The sequence below is a fragment of the Crocodylus siamensis genome, chromosome 4 (genome assembly GCF_052110815.1).
Source record: "Crocodylus siamensis isolate JL-2025a chromosome 4, ASM5211081v1, whole genome shotgun sequence".
Classification (NCBI taxonomy): Eukaryota; Metazoa; Chordata; order Crocodylia; family Crocodylidae; genus Crocodylus; species Crocodylus siamensis.
The window spans coordinates 85,582,894-85,605,830 of record NC_143398.1 but is presented as its reverse complement, the minus strand read 5'-3'; the positions used below and the strand labels follow the sequence as shown (position 1 = coordinate 85,605,830).

Below are 22,937 nucleotides of genomic sequence, written 5' to 3'. Positions count from 1 at the left end.
GATTCTCCCCATATAGCACTTCAAAATAAAAAATTCAAAACACTTTACAAACATAGGTTAGAAACATCATCCACATTTTAGAGATAAAGGAAATGGAGCATGGAAAGGCTCATGGCCAAATCCTATTCCACCTATCAGGTACAAAAATGGACTAAGGCACCTAAGTGCAATCCTATTCCATCCTGCTTAGGTCCCTGAGAAACTATCAGTATGAAAGCTGGGAGAGCCCTTTACTTCCTTGCTGCTTTTTTGTGACTCAGTCTTAAGGGTCTAATGGCAGCTTGGTACAGAAGTAGATGCATTTATGCATTTTCAGGGACTTGAACAGGGTACAATAAGATCACCCTTAGGAACCTATATCCACTTAGATGCCAGTAAGTGGAATATGATCTGGTCCTATATCACTACTCCAAAGTCATAAGCAGAGCTACAAAAACAAAAAGCCCCAGACCCCTGACATTTAGGCCACTTCCAGATGAGCACAACTGTATGGCATGTGTTGCTGCATTCTTCCCCCCCACTTTGCAATAAGCAAACCAAGTGTGCGTATGGAAGAATGGAAGATTAACCTGGTCTTTTAAAAACCACCTGTACAACCCTCCATTTGAACAGGTGACTGCCAAAATTTAAATTTGGGGAAACCATGATTATAGAAATACAAGTAGCATTTAGATTTTTTTTGCACAACTGCAAGAGTGCTCTTAGAGACAAGCTGACTGCTGTCTTATTAAGAAATCCAAGCTTGTAGTTTTGGGTAGGCTACATCTACAATACACTATTACAAAACACATAGTAACTGTGGGACCTGCTTTCCTTTCCTATACAGCCTGTAAATACAGCATCTTCTACTATTCAACTGACTGCCAGTTTTCTTACTTAATCCTAGCTTTTAAAAATCTCTTTAGAAATGCCCTATTCTGCCTATGCTCATATTGTCTGTGCAGCTTGTGGTTGAGAATCTGCGAGTGACTCACAGAAAAAGCTTAAAAAACAACAAGCAGTGACGCACAGCTGTGTGGAGAAATTTTAAAAACATGCCACGACTTTTTAGGAATATGCACAATTAATATTAAACAGATGCCTGAAGTTTCCTCTGCAGCTGCTTCTTTATTACGTGTTGTGAATTTTAATGGCTCCCAAAATGTGAGAAATATTCACAAGGAAATGCAAAACTATTCTCAATTCAAGCTTTTTAAAATGCTGTGACAGGGGGCGGGGGGCGGGGTAGGGTGGGAAACCCATTGCAGAAAGCAGGAGTTTCACACTCCATGACACTGTATAGGTAGAAACAAAGTTTATTGCTTGGTGGCATTATGACCTTTGTAGGAGGTTCTCAGGTTTATTGGTATGCTCTGTGAAAAAATCTCTTTAAAGTGGAGGATCTACGCTACTGTATGTTTTATTCACAGCTATGTCTGTGACTGAACTGCAGCACTCCAGAATCTCTAAAGCTTTGCTGTGTGGGAATTGTTTATGTAAGATGAGGGTTTTTTTCCAGGGAAGTCTGTCTACTAAGCTTCATTTCCTTTTTATTGGACATGCAAGCCATTTATTATTCCATGAAAGCAGGTTGTTAAGGCCTCTCACATAAGACAGTTTCTCCCTAATATCTCTCTATCTGTTTGGATAGCAATTTGGAGGTATGGAAAAATATTTTATAAACAGTGTAGGGATTTTTGAAATCCCCTACTGCAGCTGTAGGTCCTCATTTTCTCAGAACATCACATTCTCTCAAGTGTATATCCTCACCCACCATATCAAGAATCTAGGGAGAGAGGAGCACAGGTGTACTTTGTCCTTCTGCTGGGATCAATGCAATTCCACTCAGGCTTCTACTTCCTAGAATATCTATTCTGGGTTCAGTGTTAAATGCTTGAAGGCACTAACTCCCTTTTTACGAGATGGCAAATTCTTAAGATGCTACCCCACAAAACAGCTTTTGGCATCACTTTCCAATCCAGTTGTTCATTGGCCATGGTGCTGAAATCTCCTATGAGGGTGATCATACGCACTCACTGGAATCCTTCTTAAACAGCTGTTGTCATTATCTACATGTTCCTTTGGTGCAGCAACCTTATTCATCCTTAAACAAATGTAGTCTTTTGCGTTATTCCATACCTTCTATACCTTCTCCTCTAAGGGTCCGTTGTTGATTTAGCAACTATGAAGGTGTGTCCTTTCTTCCTCCTATTAAAGTTGGTATTTAAAAATCCTATCAGGCTGACACTGACCGATTCTGTCAGGTTCTTATTTACAAATCTTCTACTTCACTTAGCACAATGCCCTGAGAAGAGTAATTCCTGTTTTTTTCCAGGCAAGTTTTTATCCTCTTGCCTTATTTTTAAGGTGAGCAACTCTGTTATGCTTAGCAACTATTTACCACTACATCTCTCTAGAGTGGCCAGATTTTCAACAGCACAGTTTCCCTACAGTTTTAGAGTCACCACTAAGAACAAGCGTTGCAGTCAGTATATTTTCTCTCTTTTGGTCTCTGGCCAAGGTAACTATGGTTAGCATATCAGCTGCTCCCTTCATTCCTTGCTTTGTCATTTCTGATCATTTGCACCTTTGACTTATTTCTCTGGGGGAAGCCATGCTTCTAATAGCTTGTTACAGTGGTGGCCCATAAAACATCAGTATTTGCTGGCAGATACTTGGGTATAAGGGAGTGCAAAATATTGACTTCTCAGTGACGACCACTGCTGTCTGACAAAAAAGTTAATTTATTGTCTCCCACACAATTCAACCCCAATAGACCACTAATGAAACATCACTTGGCTCAACTAGAGTATATAGGGGATCAGTGTAATTCAGATAATGGACAGACATTTTGTCTAAAGCACTCCAAGTGTCTCTGAAGAACTACAAACAGTGAGGGGACAGACGTTCATGCCTGATGAACTGCTTCAAAATCGTCTAAAACCACAGTCATGATATGCATTTGTGGCTATTATGAGGTGCTCCACAGGGGGAAGGGGGAGGAGGGGGCTTTGGAGTATGAGCCACACTCTCAGATTCCCATGGGGCACATATGGACTCAGATATTTGCTACGTTCAGCTTTTCTCCCATTTCTCATCTCCACAGTGCCCAAGATACCAGTTTTTCCCCCCAGAATTCAACATACCTTAATTATATAAAACATCATTGACCTAAACAACCCTTGAGAGGTTTTAAAAACAAGTCACTGTTTTTACTAACTTTTCATTGAGTTGTTCAAAGAACTAGGTGGCATAATTACCTATTATTTTAGACATGAAAGCTTGCAAAAAACATTTTTTCCAACTATTCAGTTGGTCAAATAAAAGATATCACAAATGCCCAAAGAACCTTGTCTGCCCATTATTTTAGAAGCACTCACACATTCACTTTACTGGTTGTTGTGGGGGAGGGTAGCGAGTGTGCATAATTAAGGTCAATGTTTTTAGAATCTGACCATTCCATAACCTTTCTATGGCTCTCTGGAGTTGAAGCTGATGAGACTTAATCGCCTCTTCAGGTGGTTCTGTAAATTGGGGCCTAAAAGCTGAGGGAAAGAAAGGCCAAGATAATGGAACTAATTCAGCAATAATTATATCAGTGTGAGCCTTACCCTTAACTTTAGAATAGTGGTACTCAACCTTTTTAGATTCAAGGCACCCCTGAAACTCATGACACTCCTTAGGCAATGCCAGCTCTTAGCTTTCACTCCTTTTTTTTCCTATGGAAAAACAATATAGCAACTCCTCTGTTGCAAAGAACACAGAAGGACCACTCCAGATAAGGATGTTTCTAACACTGAGTATTCCTATTTGAAATCTCAGGGTTTAGTTTGCAAATTGTGTATAGGTGTTCACATACCTAACAGAGCTAATATTGTGCAGCCCCCTGGTCAAGAATCACTGTTTTAGAGGATGCAACACTAGATCCTATAGTACCTCTGACTGATGAGGTGCATCTCTGAGGTTTTTATATATTAGATCTCCGTCAATGCAATTGTTGGGCAGGCACCAGTGGCTGCCAGGACTGCTTTTTGCCAACTGTGTTTGGCACAGAAGTTTTCCTTTAGGGGTTAAGCTGGCTTCATCCAGTCACACCTTGCACTACTGTACCATGCCGGAGAGACCAGGTACTATTCCATTAGGGATCTAAATCGATACAGGTGCCTACCTAAATGTGATGCTGTTCAACTCTATTCAAGTCCCTAAAAATCTATTACCATAACTACTTTAGTAACACCTGTCATGTGACCCTGAGGGCTGAGTCGCAAAAAAGCAGTGAGGAGGGAAAGAACCTACCAACCTTTCACATCTCAAGGACTACAACTGGGTAGAACAGAGTTATACTTAGGTGCTTAAGCCCATTTATGCACCTAACAGATGGAATACACTTCTGCCTCTTTTGTATAGTTGCATGTTGAAAACCATTTGGAAACTGCACCTGTCTGCCCTTTGAACTGTGCTCTTTATAGGAAATTTGCTGTAGCAATGTCCTACTGTCTGCACAGGGATAGCAGCTGAATTTGGAATGAAGCTGAATGTGTTATTTTTGACCCCTTGGAAAAATATTCTAAATGGTTTGTCCTGCACAGCCCAGGGACCACTTCGTTCTACACGATTTTATGGCAGCTAAGTGCAGCCGAGATGGTAGAACTGGTAAGGAATCTTTAATTCATGGATTCATTTAATTCCTCTCTTGTTCCCTTCACCTTTGCTCCCTACTCTATGGCCTCTTCCATTCACCTTCTCCTAAGATATGTACCCTTTTCCATTTATTCTCCTTGCTTCCCTCATTCTTACAGGTTAAAAAAAATACTATCTTGTTTTTAACAATACAAATCTGAGACACCATAAAGCCCCAAGCATATGCAGTTTAAACTGATGCAAAAATCCTAAACAACACTCTGGTCTGTTTTTAAAATGAAACTAAAAGTCAAACCAAATTAAAAATGCATTGGTATCCCAGACTCAAAATTTCACTGCTCCTTTGGTTTTATTCAGATCTTCAGCATTAGTCTTCTGCATTTTTGTGGCATAAATTTGGTTGTTTTACAGAGACAGTTCTAGTTATCTTTCTTTAAGGAAATCTGCATGGCTTTAAACAGCTTGCAAAAGGCAAGTAAAATGTGTAAAATGACGAGATTCTTCTGTATACAAGCTAAAAGGCACATATTGGCATACTTTATTCTGGCTGCAATGTCTGCTTATCCCTGCAGCAAATCCCAAACATCTATTAAGCTAATCCCCTAGGATTTGTCACATTTTACTCAAATCCTTGCTATAGGAAGTCTGTCTATAAAGAATCATCTAATCATTTAATAAATCACAGCATGATGTTGACTCCCAAAGTTTGCTAGATGAGTAACAGCAACAGACAGAAAGGACACTTAGTTATTCAAGATTGTTTCACAGCCGGAGCTGCCACTGAACCCAATGGGAGTTCTGTGTAAGAATCCAAAGCAGAATATAGCTCTAAGAGATTTCAATGAAATTCCAGCAGTAAGCTTGATTTACAGTGCCAGCTCCTCTATGGCTTGTCTGTTAACACTGATGTTTTCTTAGAAACCTTTATCAAAGAGAAGCACTGCACGGAATGTACACCGCTTCTTGGAATCCAGTGGGAGGAGAGTCTTAATGAGCCTTAAGACTAATGACTGAGCACCTGTTGTGCAGCTGATTTTTTTTAACAACCTTGAAGCAAAACTTTTATTGGACTCCGGACAAATTACACTCATTCCCTTGCTTGGGTTACTTCAGTAAGGTCTAGTAGAAAGATATCTATAAAAACTAATTGCCCCATAAAACAGTAGATCACCAAGGTCTGTCTTCTTACTGTAATTAACAGTGAAGTGTCCTTTATGTCTCTCCTTTGAGATTAGTAACAAAATATGCTCTGTTTTTATATTCAATTCTTCAGCCTCATTTGGTACCTACTGGGCTTTTAAGAGGAGCTGTATCATCATCTACCCCCAACACTGCTTAGCACAAGGCTATACAGGTAAGACCAGTTAACATCCTTCCCCCAAATAGCTTGTCTTTGGGCAACCAGCAGCATTGTCAGTCACTTCCTTAGCAAATGTATACACAGTCGGAAACTCAAGCCAAGATATTATTATACAAAAGCAACAGTGCTATCCAGATTACCCAGTAGAGGGTACTCTGTTGCTATACATTCAGTGCTCTTCCCCTAACTCCCATCCCTGGCAGAGTTCACAGCCCCAATGATATAATCTCCGTCAGCCCTGAACCCACTGACCTATAGAGCTGTCAACCCCATGAATAGCAAGTCACTAAAATCAACACATCATTTACATTTAAATTATTTCTTTACAAATACTAAATATTATTATTTCTTTACAAATACTGAAGCACTGGTGATCTTGGTACAACTAATAACAACATTAAAATGAACCCTTTGGAAGATTTCAGTAGGAAAATTGAAGGTAGGCTTATCTACGAGAAAGGAAACATCTTACTTGCTGGGCTCTTCTACAAGAAAGGAATTATATTAAGACAGACTGTGGCTGCTAATAAATGAGCATAGAGCATTATCATTTATTGCTGGACATTTTTTTGATAGGACAGAAGGACAGTAACATTTTTCATGAGACTGAATAAGATTTGCGTCACTTGCAGTCAAGTTGTCTTAAAATAGAGAGCTAAAAATGGAAGTCCTACACTTTTATATGCAGAGAGCTAGAAAGGGAGCTGAGCTAGAAAGGGTGCAGAGTAAAAGTACATGGATGTTCCTTGTGTTCTTTTTTCTGTGCAGATCAGTAGCACACTGGCAGACTGCATAATAATAGACTGAATAATATAAAATCTTCTTAGACTGAGAACAGTTTGGTATGTTTTGCGTTGAAGAACTGAAGTTTAGCTTTATACAAGAGAAACAAGAGGAGAATAAGGGAAAGAGAAACTGGAATGGAGATCACTGGAACTTCATAGAAAGGCCCCAAGATCAGAGAGAATGTAGTGGTAATAATGCCATTTCCTTCTAACTTACCACCCTCAACCAGTACTTCTGGTGATGGGACTTAATGTGACTGTGTAGGAAATAGGAGGGTAGGGATTCTCTCTACAGATGCACATGGCCACATTAGGGAGACCTAGGACTTGCATCCAGATGCTAGGGAAATGCATAAGTAGACTATCAGGTCTTCCTACAGGGAGCAAGCAGGAAGGGAATGAATGGAGAGTAGCTGAAGTTCTCTGTCCCATGCACCAAGCAGCCAAGTTGGTTGGCTGTGCTGGGAGAAGGAAAATGCTTCACCCTGAAAAAGGCTGTCAACTGATTCTTGCTGCAGTGCACATAGGCAGCCCCACGAGGATTTAAACCTGTGAAGGGTATATCTAGAACACAATATACCTCCTGGTGTCTTTCATGGAGAAGGGGTCTTATCTGGGACAGGCCACCCTAGCCTTTAAACATATAGATTGCAATACAGTAAAGTTAATTTAGATAAAAAATTGTGTGAATTTAAAGTGAAATAGCTATTCCAGAACTCCTCCCCACAAAGGCAAGCTCACAGTCACTGCAGGAAAAACTTCCATATAAGGGCAATAGTAGCCATCCTTTTATTTCTATCTATAGAGACTCCTCCACAAAGGTGCTGTGACTTCTGTACAGCTGAGTTAGGACTAACATCAAGTAACATAGGATATAAAATATATAAATAAAATTAAATGCTACAAAGCTAAAACAAAAGTGTCATTAAAAATGAGAGCAACAATATTTAGGACAGAAGACACTGTTCATTGTGGTGATGCAGGGGCATTCTCTTCCTTTGCCTTATGGTACCATGTTTACACACTCATGCCCTTAGATTTCAGCAACAAGTGCTGCCTTATGTAATTTCTGTGAAGTCTCAGTCACCAGTCAACCTTTGGCTGTACAATGACATCCTCAAAAGTTCAGCACTAGCCAAATACAATTACTTACCAGCTGCAGTTTCAAAGAAGATGCAGGCAGGACAATTCTGTCTTTTGCTAACTGAAATTTGTAGGCATATGGTGCCCTGAATTATGTTGCATTAATTAGAAAGTGTAAACTTTCCAGTGGAAAGGTCACTCTTGAAAAAGAAATACTTACCGAAGTGCATTAAAGAAACCTCATTAAGGTCAGCAGTTTAAATACAGAACTTACTATGGTAAGATAGTAACACAGTACTGTGTTTACTTTACAGTGGCACTCATCACAAATGAAAAAATAATCAGTACAATTTTCAAGAAGAGGCAAATTTATTTCCTTTAAACAAACTATTCAAAGCTAATTATAGAAGAGGGTGAAGATTGGGTAGGTATATTGATTTAGATTTTCATTTAAATGACCAAAAAAAACCTATTAAAAAACTACAGATGCTCTAGAAGTTCATAGATTTTTTTTAGGGAACTTTATGATCATCTAGCTGCCTCACCTCTTGTATACCATAATGAAGACCAATAAGCAATGCAAGGATAATCAGGTACAGGAGCCAAATTAACTCAGCCAGAAAATAACACAGAGCTAAAGAAGGGCCCCTGAATCACCTATGAATAAAAAAAGATGTAGTTAGAAATTCACCATTCCACATATATATTTTCAGGATATCCATCAATATAGAAACTTTAAGTAATATTCTTGTAGGACTAGATCGTACGCTATGATGAGCAGTATCGATGGACACAATAGGCCTACTCTTGTGAGTGAGTGCTCATCAGCATAACAGAACTGTACAACCTATCCCCAAGCACATTGACCAATAGAACAGTTCAAAAGAAAGAATATGTTGCACTGCAAAGTCTGCATGACAAATATTTCACAAAAGATAACTGAACAGCCAAAATATTTATTTTAAAACTGCTGTTTAGTTTCTGTATATATTCCAGCCTATTACTGATACTCAGCAATAAATAATTAATGAAATAATCCAGATGTGACTTTTTGTGTGGGTGTATTGGCTGCTGGTGTGAAAGATGCTGGACTCATTGGGAGCCAACATCTGTGGTAGGTGTGCTATAAATCAGCCCTGCACACTCCTTAAGTGCCACTCTGATCCTTTTCTTCTGCACACTTTGCTGCTCTACTTTCTGCTTCCTCTCCTGTTGTGCTGCCTGTCCCCTCCCTAACCTGCCATATGCCACACATCGAAGCTGCCCATGTCACTTATGGCACACCTACTTCAGGTCAGTCACCCCTGACTGGCAGCCCTGAAGCCAACATCCTCTGTTTATCCACCAGCAAGGGTGGGAGAAATAAAGATTAGGCTTATTGTCCTGCCACTGTGTCTTGCTCCAAAATGGAGGCACTGCTTATATGGTGAAAGTGTATTTCAGGCTGCTTGCCCACTTCATCCTCTCTTGTGAATAATCCAGAAAAGATAGCGATTGCCCTGATGGGTATGGTGGTGTTCAGTCATCCACTGAGGACAGGACCAGAAGTACTAGAAGCTCATTTCACATAACCACTAGATAGCATCACACTGTGTCAATTTTGAGTCAACATTGAGCTGGGTTGGGTTTGGACATTTGCCTTCAAGATAAAAAAATCCATTATGAAACCATTACAAAGTTGCTGTGCCATCTAGTCCCTCCTGTTAAGTGGGTATTTAGAGTCAGAGGATGAGATACTATTGATGGTCTTAAAAACAGACTAATATCCAGGAGGATATTAATTGTTTTAGCTAGAAGGCTCTACTTTTCTGCTCCAGTAAAAGCACCATGCTTTAGTAGGTTGCAATGACAGAGTACCACAAGACTAACTGAAAGTCTGTTTGGAGTCAAAAGGAGCTATTATTTGTATTGACTTCATCAGAAGTTAGATCAAGCAGCATGTGAAACAGGCTCTCTGCTACATGGAGATATTCTAATGTCTTGCCCATTCACCATATATTGAACATTAAGTGGCGTTGATGCCTACACAGTCAGATGAGTCGCTAATTGGCTGGAGGGCTGCACCCAGAGAGTGGTGGTGGAAGGGTCATTTTCAACCTGGAGTGATGTGGGCAGTGGGGTTCCCCAGGGCTCGGTCCTCGGGCTCACACTGTTTAACATTTTTATCAGCAACTTGGACGAGGGGGTGAAAAGCACCTTGTTCAAATTCGCAGATGACACTAAAATATGTGGAGAAGTGGGCACACTAGAAGGGAGGGACAGGCTACAACTAGATCTGGACAGGTTACAGGGGTGGGCAGATGAGAATAGGATGGGTTTCAATACTGACAAGCGCAAGGTGCTGCACCCGGGGAGGAAGAACCAGCAGCATACCTACAGGCTGGGGAACTCCCTTCTCGTCAGCACAGAGGCAGAGAAGGATCTTGGTGTCATTGTTGATTCCAAGATGAACATGGGCTGCCAATGTGAGAACACAGTCAGGAAGGCTAACCACACCTTGTCATGCATCCACAGATGCATCATGAGCAGGTGATCCTCCCCCTCTATGAGACATTGGTTAGGCCGCAGTTGGAATATTGCATCCAGCTCTGGGCACTGCACTTCAGGAGGGATGTGGACAGCATTGAGAGGGTCCAGAGGAGGGCCACCTGCATGGTCAGGAGGCAGCAGGGCAAGCCCTATGAGGAGAGGCTAAAGGATCTCAGCCTCCACAAGAGAAGGCTGAGAGGGGATCTGGTGGCTGTCTAGAAACTTTCCAAGGAGGACCAGCAGGCAATGGGAGAGACCCTGTTCCCCTGAGCACTACCAGGAGTAACAAGGAATAATGGCCATAAGTTGACTGAGAGTAGATTCAGGCTAGATATCAGGCTAGATGGGGGTCTTTAAGAGGAGGCTTGATGCCTACCTAGCTGGGATCATTTGAGCCCAGTTTTTTTCTCCTGCCCAAGCAGGGGGTCGGACTTGAAGATCTACAAGGTCCCTTCCGACCCTACTTCTATGATTTTATGATGAGGAGGCGCTACTTCACAGTCAGGGCGGCTAGGATCTGGAACCAACTTCCAAGGGAAGTGGTGCTTGCTCCTACCCTGGAGTCTTCAAAAGGAGGCTAGATAATCACCTTGCCGGGGTCATTTGACCCCATCATTCTTTCCTGCCCATGGCAGGGGGTCGGACTTGATGATCTGCTCAGGTCCCTTCTGACCCTAGCAACTATGAAACTAGGAAGGATTCAATCATACACCATTTATTCCCTGTTCATTACCCATTTAGGAGATTCTGAACTGCAGTACTGTGATCTTTCACATTTCCGAAGAGGGTTTTCTGAATAATTTAGTTTGCAACTCCCAACACCAGACTTAAAAAGATATCCTGGCTGTAATATGGAAAACTCTCTTTTTTCAAGAAGCCATTTTACAACATTATGCTAATGTTCTTGTTTCCTAGGAACTCTGCTAAAGACACTGTGAAACAGGCTAAAAAGCCCAAGCAGCTAGATATATTTTCTATGACTTGATGTGAGTTGACAGAAAGGCACCTTGGAAGATCAGCAATTTTCCATTTAATGATAGATGAACAAAATATTTAAGCATTCATTATAAAACCAGTTTTCTAGGGGGTGTAGTTTGAGTCCAATTTCATAATACCTACTAAAATTAGTCCATAGTTATTAATAGTATGACATTTATAATAGTTTAATAGTCAAAGATTGTTGTTATTTCCATTAGGAAACAGTACTGGCAACTCATCTGTATTCAGAATCACATCAGTAGGCTTTTTGTATTCTTTGCAAAGTGAGATGATTTTGCTTATTTTTCTAGCCTTTTGAAAACTGTTGTATCTCATAGATCAATAACTGTCATTACAAATGACTCGATGGAAGCTTCCTCCAATTTATCTAGGACAGACAGATCAAACACTGGAGCATTTCCATTTTAACACACATTCCCAAACCCTGTTCAAATAAGAATCTGAAGTCTTGTAGGACTGATTGTTCCTTTTTTACCTTTTTTCATAATATTCAAGATCGCTCTCTCAAGGTGGGAATTAATTTTGTTTCTTCCTATTTATCACTATGCTGCAAGTCATATCTCTACTTTGCAAAGTAGAAAAGGATTTTTATGAAACGTGATTAGTGTTTTAAGAAGCATAAATTAGACATCAAATATCTGTTCGTAAATGGTGGCACAGAAACAATCACCAGCAAGGCCTAGAATTAAACAAAGTTCATTTTTCTGTGTAGCAGGAGGCTTGGTGCTCCTACTACTGTAAGAGAAGGCAGGCTGCCTGAGAAGCAGCCTGCAGGTATGCCACGGGGTAATTTGGAGGCAATTTGACCTACAGGGGATAGGCTTGAGGTATATATAAAACCAGGGCCAGGTAGACCATCTCGTCCAGGTAACTGACAGGGAAGGAGTTCCTGAGCAAGCTGCTGGGACATTGACTCTGGCTTCCACTAAGTACATCTGGGCTAGGCAATCTTAGGGTGTTTTTACACTTGCTCAGGGAGGGGATGGGCAATTAAAGCACCTGGAGCATCCTGTACATCAGTGTCCCCATGCTTCAAAATGGTGGTGGGGGAACTTTATCTAAAGCTTGTTGAATGAGCTAATTAGCATGCTAATTAGTGCTGTGATTAGTGCTCTAATTACAGCACATTAGAGCAGCCTCTCGGCACATGTACAAGCACAATTAGGGACTAAGGGGAGGTAAGAAGGTCCCAGCTAATCCAGGGAGAAGGCAGCCAGAGAGCCCAGCAAGAGAACGGAGGACCCCAAGAGTGGAGGCCGGGGCTCAGGGGACCCAAGGTCAAGGAAGAATCACAGCCAGAGACTGGCTGGGACCACGGAGCCTGGAGATCTCAACTGGCTAAGAGAGGGGCCAAATGCTGAGGAGGGCCACAGCCAGAGACTGACAGGGTCAGAGATCCGTAGCCTCGAGAACAGAGGGTTCAGTTAGGAGAACAAAGGGAGATTGCCCAAGACAGTCAGGTTCACAAGGGCTGAGGTGGCTCCAGGGGCATTACAGCCACTCCTGAAGTTGAACCCTGTTACACTGTGGAGAAGACATCAGGGGACAGCCGTACTTACACAGCACCAACCACAATGAAGCCTTGAATACAAGACTACAGGTCCTACATGCTACCATATTACAAATCCCACTAGGGGAAATTGCTTACTGGACTTGGTGCTGGCTACAGGGGATGACTTGGTCGGGGATCTACTGACACAAGGTAACCTAGGGGACAGTGGCCATCTGGCATAGGGTGGGAAAGATAACCAGTAGAGCAGAAGTGCTAGACTTCCGGAGGGCTAACTTCAGTGTGCTCAGGAGATTAATTAGTAAGGCACTGAAGAACAGGAGCATTGGTGAGATGGAAGTCCAGGAAGGGTGGTCGTTCCTAAAGGAAGCAATCCTACAGGTGCAGAAGGAGACAATCCCATTGTGCAGGAAAGGGGGCAAAAGGACCAAGAAACTCTCCTGGCTGAAAAGGGAAATCCAGAAAAGACTAGGGGCAAAAAAAGAGGCATGTAGGCTGTGAAAGCAGGGGATAGCTACCAAGGCAGAATACACCTACTTGACCCACACTTGCAGGGAGCCAGTCAGAAAGGCCAAAGCAGAAATGGAACTTAGGCTGTCAACAGAAATTAAAGACAAGAAGTCCTTCTTCAGATAATATAGGGAGTAAAAAGAAGGCACAGGTTAACATAGGACAATTAGTGACAGATAGGGGGGACAAGGCTGAGCTCTTCAATGAGTTTTGCCTCTGTATTCCTGAACACAGATCAGGACAGATCTCTCAACTGGACCATAGACAGTCACAAAAGGGAAACTAGCCCACCAACTGTTAGCACTTAGTGAAGGGACACTTGGAGGGGCTGGATGTGTTTAAGTCAGCAGGCCCGGATGATCTTCATCCAAAGGTGCTGAAGGAATTGACCAGCATTATAGCAGAACCACTGGCGCGGCTGTTTGAGGGCTCTTGGTGCTCAGGTCAGGTCCCAGGGGACTGGCAAAGGGCCAATGTGTTCCCTATTTTCAAGAAGGGGAGGAAGTAGGATCTGGGTAACTATAGACTGGTTAGTTTCACCTCTATCCTTGGGAAAACCTTTGAAAAAGTTATTAAGGATCACATCTGTGGGAGTCCAGTGGGAAAAAAACAATGCTGAAGGGCAACCAGCATGGATTCACAGCAGGTAGATCCTGCCTGACTAACCTTGTTTCCTTTTATGACCAGGTCACAAAATGTTTAGACGCAGGAATCAAGGTAGATGTAATCCATTTGGATTTTAAGCAAGCCTTCGATACAGTATCTCATCCTATTCTCACAGATAAACTGAGCAGCTGTGACATAGATGATTATACTATCAGGTAAGTGGCAAATTGGCGTTAGGGATCGCACCCAGAGAGTGATCGCACCCAGAGAGTGATGGTGGACAGGTCAGTATGAACCTGGAAAGATGTGGGCTGTGGAGTCCCACAGGGCTCGGTCCTTGGATCTGTGCTGTTCAATGTCTTCATCAGTGACTTGGAGAAGGGCATGGAAAGCACTCTGTACAAATTCGCAGATGATACCAAATTTTGAGGTAAAGTTAACACACTAGAGGGTACAGAATTAATCCAGGCGGAACTGGACAGTTTGGAAAAGTGGGCGGAACAGAATAGGATACAGTTCAACAAGGACAAGTGCAAGGTGCTGCACCTAGGGAGAAGGAATTACCAGCATGCTTACAGGTTAGGGGAGGACCTTCTCAGCAGCACAGCGGTGGAAAAGGATCTTGGAGTCACTGTTTACACCAAGATGAATGTGAGTCATCAATATGACAAAGCGATGAGTAAAGTTAAACATACTTTATCATGTATTAGCAGATGCATGACAAACAGATACAGGGAGGTGATACTTCCCCTCTATATGGCACTGGGCAGGCTGCAGTTGGAGTACTGCATCCAGTTTTGGGCACTGCACTTCAAGAGGGATGTGGACAACCTCGAGAGTGTTCAGAGGGCCACTCGTATGGTTAGGGGCCGCAAGTAAGGCCCTACAAGGAGAAATTGAGGGCCCTAGATCTCTTCAGCCTCTGCAAGAGAAGGCTGAGAGGTGATCTTGTGGCTGCCTACAAATACATCAGGGGAAGGCAGCAAGGAACAGGTGATGCTGTGTTTACCAGGGCACCCTTTGGAGTCACTAGGAACAATGGCCACAAACCGACAGACAGCAGATTTAGGTTAGACATGAGGAAGAACTTCTTTATGGTAAGGGTTGCCAGAATCTGGAATGGACTTCCAAGGGAAGTGGTGCTCTTCCCTACCTTGGGGGTCTTTAAGAGGAGACTAGACATGCACCTGGCTGGGGTCGTCTGAACCCAGCGCTCTTTCCTGCCCAGGGAAGGGGGTTGGACTCGATGATCTGCTGACGTCCTTTCCGACCCAAACTCCTATGAATGTATGAAAATCAATACATAACAATTGAAAAAGGGATTGCTGATGGGTTTTTTACTTGAATCTATAATCTCTCAGTAATGAGGCCAAACAGCTTTCTATTTAAGCTCTGTTCATGAGTCCAAAGTCTCCCAGAAGTAGCTGGATGGTTGTAGTTAGCAACAAAATAATTAGTGACAGAGACTGCAAGAGTCATTCTAGATCTCCCCACCTTATTTTACAGCACCAGTTAGTAGTTTGCTTTCAGTCAGCTCCTGTGATGGTTGACAACAATAAAGCACACCAACTTTGTAAACAAACCAATCTGCTCAAGATAACTATAGCAGTCCTCAGACTTATGACACAATTGGTTCCTGAAAACTGAGTCTAAAGTTAAAATGTTGTAACTCGGAACCGATTTTCCCATAAGAAACAATGTTATAAATGGGGGTTTGGTTTCTGACCCAAGGCCCAATACCCTATTTGCACCAAAAATAACCCAGAATTTTGTACTCAGTTAACTGTAGATGAGTATTATAGCTACATTAATGTACTTTTATTGTAAATAGCAATCATATCGATTTGGAAGGACTTCTTTGAGGTGACTTTGCTGGACTTTTTGAAGGGTTCCTGGCTGGAGTCTTCTCAGGAATCTTGGCTGCAGGTTTTTCTGGAGTCTTGTCTGCTTTCTTAAAGAAACTGTCCAAGGAAGTTTGGACAGCTGTTTTCCAGGGAGATGGGAGATGCAGCACACTTGTTTGCTGGCGTGGTGTTGCGTTGGATCAAGCGCTGAGAAGTCAAAACTGACGTCAGAAAGTCGAAACAGGGTTTCAATTTATAAACTTTGTAAGTGCAAAACGTAACTTGAAATGTTGTAAGTCAAGGACTGCCTGTACTTATTGCTTTGTCATTATATAAGGGATTGTCAAAAAGAAGTGATTAAAGGTTAGGCTCCAAAACAAGAGTACTAATTTGTAAATGTACTACATATGAAGCATCAGCTAGGGACTTCAGTGGGAGTCGTTGTTCTCAGTGCTACTAAAAATTAGGCTGTTGTTTTAGGAGCTTAAATGCGTACCTAGCACCTTGACTTTAAGCTATTGGTTTTAAAAATCACAGATGCAGATGTACCCTGCCTACAAAGCAAAAAAATGATCACATAAAATAATGATAATGTTTTTATGGCAGCCTGAAAATAATAACAATCAACCTAGTTCATAATCATTATAGCTTTGGCATCTGGTTCAGTGCATACATTAAAGTGATGAACCTCTGAAATAAGAAGCATTATCCCAGACTTAATAGGCTTCAGACAACAGGGAGAAAAGCACATCATAATTTTTCGTAATTCTTGTTATTCTGATTTGTCTGTTTCATAAAACGTAACTCTTGTCATTTATTTAATCAACTTTCCAAGTATTAAACAGAAAGTTTTAGCTCCTTGTCTGTAAAACAAGTAAGGAGATAGTTATTAAAGACTGAACAGGAATTATACTGAATCCAACCAGTAACCCAACACCATTTCTAGCAGTGGTCAACACCAACTGTTTTACAAAAGATACAGCTGTACCCCAGGCAGTTAGGAGATAACTTGACCCCATTTCTTCCAGTGCCCATTGGTTACAAAAATCATTACTAATGTAATGATGTTGATGTTTTCCTTATAATTAATTCCACAGTGACTCAGGAGCCCAAATTCAATAACAACACTAAAAAGAGGGTGGGAGGGGGGCACTATATTATTTTGCTACTTGTTGTGATTTTGTATTCCCTGAGAACCAAAGGCAGGCTGGGATAAGTGGGCACAACTTATTACTACGGGTCCCAAACTATGGTGGGACTTCACCTGGGCCCTGAGAACGGTAGGATGGGATTAGTTGATGCCCATATATGCATCTGCATAAGAAGGTTTTTTTAAAATCATGCTCTTGTTAATAACTTCTTTTATTGTCCATCTGTAAGTTTCCTTCACTCTGAACACCTTCCACATTCAAGCTGGTACAAGCAGCTGTGCTTTGCCCCTTAAACTGGGCATTTGGCTCACTCCACTGTTTATATAACTGCTGAGACTGGCCCAGTGGTAATGCGTAGCCAGTGGCAATGCATAGAAGGTACACAGGGGTGCACAAGCAGCCCCCGAGAGTGCCAGTGCACCCCCTGTCAGACTGTGCTCCTTGCTCAGGTGACAGGCAAGGGAGACAGACAGGAGTGCTGGTGCCACCCCACGAGAGCTGGTCAGGGACTGTGAATGCCAGGTGTAGACTGCTTATAGCTGTGGTCATTTTCAGGAGCAGCACAGCTGCTCACCGGTCGGCAAGTTTTGCCACAAGGGATCCTCCCCCTGGTCAGCGTGATCAACCATGGGAGGACCCCCCTCCAGTAGCTGACTGGTCACTGGAGGGAGAGAGCACGTGACTAAGGCAGCACCAGTCGCCCATGCTTTAAGCAGTTGCACTTCCTTCCTCCAGGCCACACTTGACTCAAGTAGCACATGAATTTTAAACTCACAGAACCACATATGCATAAATAGCACTAAGACTGGCTGCAAACAGAAAGAATATACTGGTATAAAGAAGCCTGAAACAGCAAAATAAAGAAATACAATGTCCAAAATGATTTTTTTACTTAGAACTTCATAATAGAATTACACTCTCAGTAAACATAAGACAATACAATTAATTAAGATTTGAGTGAGGTATAGCAGGATCATGAATTACTGAATGTCAGCACTGTATTATGGAAAACTAAAAATAACATAACAGCAAATTGTTTCTGGACTGGAAAGATCTGATCCTATAAGGAAACACTGTCAAGCTCCTAGAGTTCAGAAAAAAATGCCCAGCTGGGTAACCAAGGTGCTCTGAAGAATGCTAATTTTCCTTAAAGCTCTGAGAATTAGGGGTATAGAAGAGAAAAACCTCTTTCTCTAAATCTGATCAAACCACAAGGGTGCTTAAATATATGAAACAGAATCTGGAGGCTGAGTGTCATCAGCATTGGCTCTTTGGGGGAAACCGACTACTGACTTGTCATTTGGAAGCCCAACTTTATTCCTCAGGGGTGTGGTTGTAGTATCTTTGGGTGTGGTTCTTCCCTTGAAGCTAATTTGCACAGGAGTGAAAATGTATTCTGCTTTGCATCACTAGTTTATGATTTCACTGCTCATTCTCATTGCCCCTAGAAACAACTGATACCTAATGAGGCAGAGGCATAATGATTCCTGAGGGCAGAAAGAAATGCCTGTAGCTAGGAATGGAAGAGGAAACCCATTGTAGGATAAAACCTGATTCATCCTGATGACATTTTTACAGCTGATTGATAAGGAGATGAAAAGAGACTATAAGCTACTTACCCCTTGTTACTTCTTACAAAGTTCACCCTGCCTGACCTACACTTAACATGATAACAAATTATCCCTGAAATAATTCTACATCCTAAAGAGTTTTCTTAAAACAGCAATAGTGAGAGACATTGAATATGTAGGACTTAGTCATTAATATTAGCTTTATACCTCAGGATGTGACCCACTGCTTGAAAGGACTCCACAAAACTTGAAGTTGCAGCATCTACTTGATGACATCCTACTTGGAAGAAGCACAAGAGTGAATAAAAGGAATGATAATTTCTTAATATTTGTTAAAATTTGATCTGAGATGCACGTAATAGTAATAAAAGTCAAAAGATTTCCCAGAAGGCTGGAACCTACAAGGACTACTAGACTCACAGAATGATCAAATTGCTCAGCTGATATTTCCAGACATCAGAACTTTGACATATCCAGTTTATTTAGTAATGGGTATGCATAAATGTATATTTTAGCTGCTTTAAAAGGAGAAGGGGAATTGCTGCATGCATCAGCTGTTATGCTGTTACTGTTATGATGTTACTGCATGATCCTGTAGTACAAGTTAACTTAATCACTCAGCTTTCCTCGTGAATGAAGAAGGGTTACAGTTGGAGCATTTTTGCTGGCTTGTGTCATTACAGAATGGTGCAGATGTAACAGTTGTTTGTATTGGTATTCTTTGATATTGCTGCAATTGCTATGTCTGTCTATAGTCTTAGTGAGGGGCTCAAAAGGCACTAATCAATCATAAGATATCACTCAAGCATACACTGGATTACAGAGGGATCCACTTCTCCAACTGTCAGGCTGGTGTACAAAGTCTGGATTGTTGCTTTGTTCCCAAAACGTTGCCTCCAAAGGACAAATGCAGCCACAATCTGTGAATGAACATTGTGAGGGTGATTGACTTTACATCGGTATATGTCATTTTGTGACAAACCCAATGACAGTACAATGTGTTCCCACTCAGGTCCCAGTTTCCCTGCGAGTTTGTTAATTTGCTGATCTGTTGGTGAGCTCTTCAAAATATGTGGTGGAATTTCCAGTATCCTGCCACCTGGAAAAAAGAAAAAAAATGTACATGTCTCTAGATAGCAGTTTGGGCAAAATGTTGCAAAACTAACGCAGCCTAAAACAACAAGAGAATAAGGAGAAAAAAGGGTTAAAGATCGAATTAATTTAGGGAATAAAATACATGTAGAACCCAAAGGATTAATTACATAAAAACTAGGAATCAATGAACCTATGTGATTTTGGATAACAGTAACTTAGACACTGGGATTCTGCTCAGAGGCTTAGATTTTCAGATGGAGAGGTCAAGTTGCAAAAATCAGATTCCTATCAAGCATCCATGTTAGACACCCAAAATGATGAGTCACCTTTGAAAATCTGGGCCGGAGCTTGTTGTATTGTTATTATTAAGGCATAAGAGGACCATGATAATCATCCAGTCTACCCAAGCCTGAGAAGTTCACTAATGATCCCTGCATCAAAGCCATAACTTCTGGAGAAAGCATCTTTTAGAAAAAATACCCAGTATTTAAATGCAAAAACTTCTAGTGATGGTGAATCTGCTACATCCTTAGGGAGCCTGTTCCAGTAGTTAGTCACTCACTGTTAAAAATATGTACCTTGTTTCTAATGTAAATTTGTGCAGTTACAGCCCCCCAGTTTTGGACCTTGCCATATGCATTTGCCTGCTAAATTAGAGATCCCACTACTATCAGAATTGTGTGCCCCTTGGAGATACTTATGGAGTGTGATTGTCACCCTTGCAATTGTGTGTGACATGCTGAAGTGGTGGTTCTTGGCCACTCTGGGTAAGTGGTTGCCTATGAACTGAGAGGATGGCCTAGCAGGCCCCTTCTAGTTCCTATGCTCCCATGTTTAACTATCTTTTTATTAAGGTAAGTAAGCTGAGCATCTTTTGTTGCTCATATTAAGCCATTTTTTAAACTTCAAATCCCTGCTCAATCATCAGCATCCTTTTTGAAAGGTAGATGTGACAAGCATCATCATAGTCCAGTGATGACTCACTAATGTGTAGGGACCTACTTAATTTGTGGTTTTGTGGATTTAGCGGAAACTGCAAAATCCAAGATTGTTCACAAAATCCATGAAAGCAACAAAAAACCCCACCCTTAATAAAAATAAAATACTGGCTCCCCAGTGGGAGCCAGAGATCCTTGCTGCTGGGAAAGGCAGACTTTGGCTGCCAGGGTAGCGGACAAGGTGCCCCCTCCTTCCTGTGGGCCCCTCCACCAATCAGTGGCAGGGCTGCCACAAAATGTGCACAAAATCAGCTCTGCATATGATGAGTGGGCCCTGAAAAACCTTTTAGCTAGCAACAATTTTGGTAGGTCCCTTCTAATGTGATACACAGTGGTAATTACACCCTTTCATTCTATCCTGTCTTCCTGTTTATATACCATATGAGCTTCCTTAGCCACCAACATGCACTTTGAGATCCTATTCAGTTGGCTGTTCAAAACTGACTCCTGGGGCTTTTTATGACTTGCTGCTTTCCAAAATATAATCCCCTCATTCTATAAGGTTGATTTATATTCTATGAGGTCTACTTTTCTAGCAGTTAGATGTACTGAAATAGGGCTCATGTGAGCCCAGCTTCACATAAGATCAAGACTGCTCTGTAGGATGCACCTGTCCTTACTGTTATTTTACACTCAATTTTGTGCCATCTGCAAACTTAACCAAAAATAATTTTATAATGTCTTCCCTATCAGTGACAAAGATATCCAATAGTACTGGAGCAGAAAAGATCCCTGTTGTAGTCCACAAAAAATGCTCCCACTGGATAATTCCTCATTTGCAATTATTGTTTTAGATTGATCAGTTTGCCAGTTTTTATATCAAATTTCACCATACTACCCCTTTCCCTATCTCAGCCAGGCAAAATCCCATTCTTTCCTCCCTACCACACTAAACTGGTTTTTCCTTATGCACATTCTCCTTTCCAATATAAATTATTTCTTCTAATCCCTCTTATCACCTATTGTGGTCCCCACGAAATCAGACATCTACATGACTCAGGTGTTCATCAGCTTCTCTCAAATCTCTGCCAAGATACTGGAAGAAAACAGCATTGTCACAACCTTCAAAATTTTGTCTACGATCCACACTGCTACCCCAAATCCTGAACTACCACAGAACATATTGTAGCATTGTTAGCTGCAGGGCTCACAGTGGAGAGTGCTCTGCTGCCGCCATGAGCCACAGGTGTGGGGCTTGCAGCGGGGGCAGTGCCCGGAGCACCCACTGTCCCCACTGTGAGGCCCACAGCTGATGAGGCTCTCAATAGTGGCAGCGCTCCCGGTGCTACCCCCACATCTCATGAGGCTTGTGGGAGGCGGGGGGTGTGCAATGTTCTCGCCACAGCAAGGCTCACAGCAGGGGCAACATGGGGAATACTGTCCCGACTATGAGCCTGTGAGGCTGGCAGCAGGTGGTGCAGCCTGATGGCTGGGGGCCTCTCAATTGATGGGCCTCCCGGCCATAGGGGAGCGTTTGGCCACATGTTCAATTCATGACCCGAGTAGAACACGCTACAAAGTTTTTACATATTTTTGGTAGAATACCTTTGTAGCCGATTGCTTGTTTTATCAGGCCATTAATTGGTTGAACATGTGGCTGGGTCAAACCTTAAGGAGTGATTACCTGGTTAACGCCTTAAGTAGAATGTGAACAGGGGTCCAGAGTCACAGACTACAGTACCAAAATAACTATCATCCATACAGCTATTAGTGAAAGCATATCGACTGCACTATTTAAAAGTGTAAAAAATGGTATGGGAGTTGAATGTGGGCTCCCCATACAATCTTGATTTTAATCTGGTAGTTCCAAATAAGGTGAAAGGTTGAGGATACTTGAGATTTCAATGTACTACTCAGAAATACATTCAGTCTTTTGCCTATAAAGTCACAGTCCAAATTAGATATTTTTAAAATATTGTAATAAAAAGAAAGTATCAGATAACTCTGAATTGTATTGCCTTTAGATACCAGCAGTCTCTGGTGATCACACTAGGATAATAAGGGCCAGAGTATTTTAGCAATTCATCTGCCACATTTGTTGCCTCAAGCACTGCATAAAAATGAAAGATAAATACCCTCAAGACAGCACTAATTATAACCTGCTGATCTCAGCAAGCACATGCAGCCAGCTCCCCACAGAAGAGCCTCTTTGTGAAATCTAATTCTTAGTTTCAATATCATGCTCTAAGTCTTCATCAAGGCAGTACAATAACAATGAAAAAGCAGAGTCCCCTTTGTACCTCCAGAAGTATATTTTAATTTTTTTTTTGCATAAA

General features: G+C 41.7%; 1 protein-coding gene across 2 annotated transcripts in view; it reads right to left on the bottom strand.

The window, feature by feature from the left end:
- Window positions 1–17,870: 17,870 nt before the first annotated feature.
- CRADD (CARD and death domain containing adaptor protein) overlaps window positions 17,871–22,937 on the bottom strand; it is a 109,757-nt gene continuing 104,690 nt past the window's right edge. Inside the window, exon 3 of one of the 2 annotated variants that reach the window (XM_090042696.1) lies at window positions 17,871–19,667. In XM_090042696.1, the coding sequence (XP_089898822.1) occupies window positions 19,366–19,667 (302 nt within the window). In that variant the 3' untranslated portion in view covers window positions 17,871–19,365. The remainder of the gene's footprint in view (window positions 19,668–22,937) is intronic. The other variant, XM_090042697.1, reaches the window with a different exon arrangement.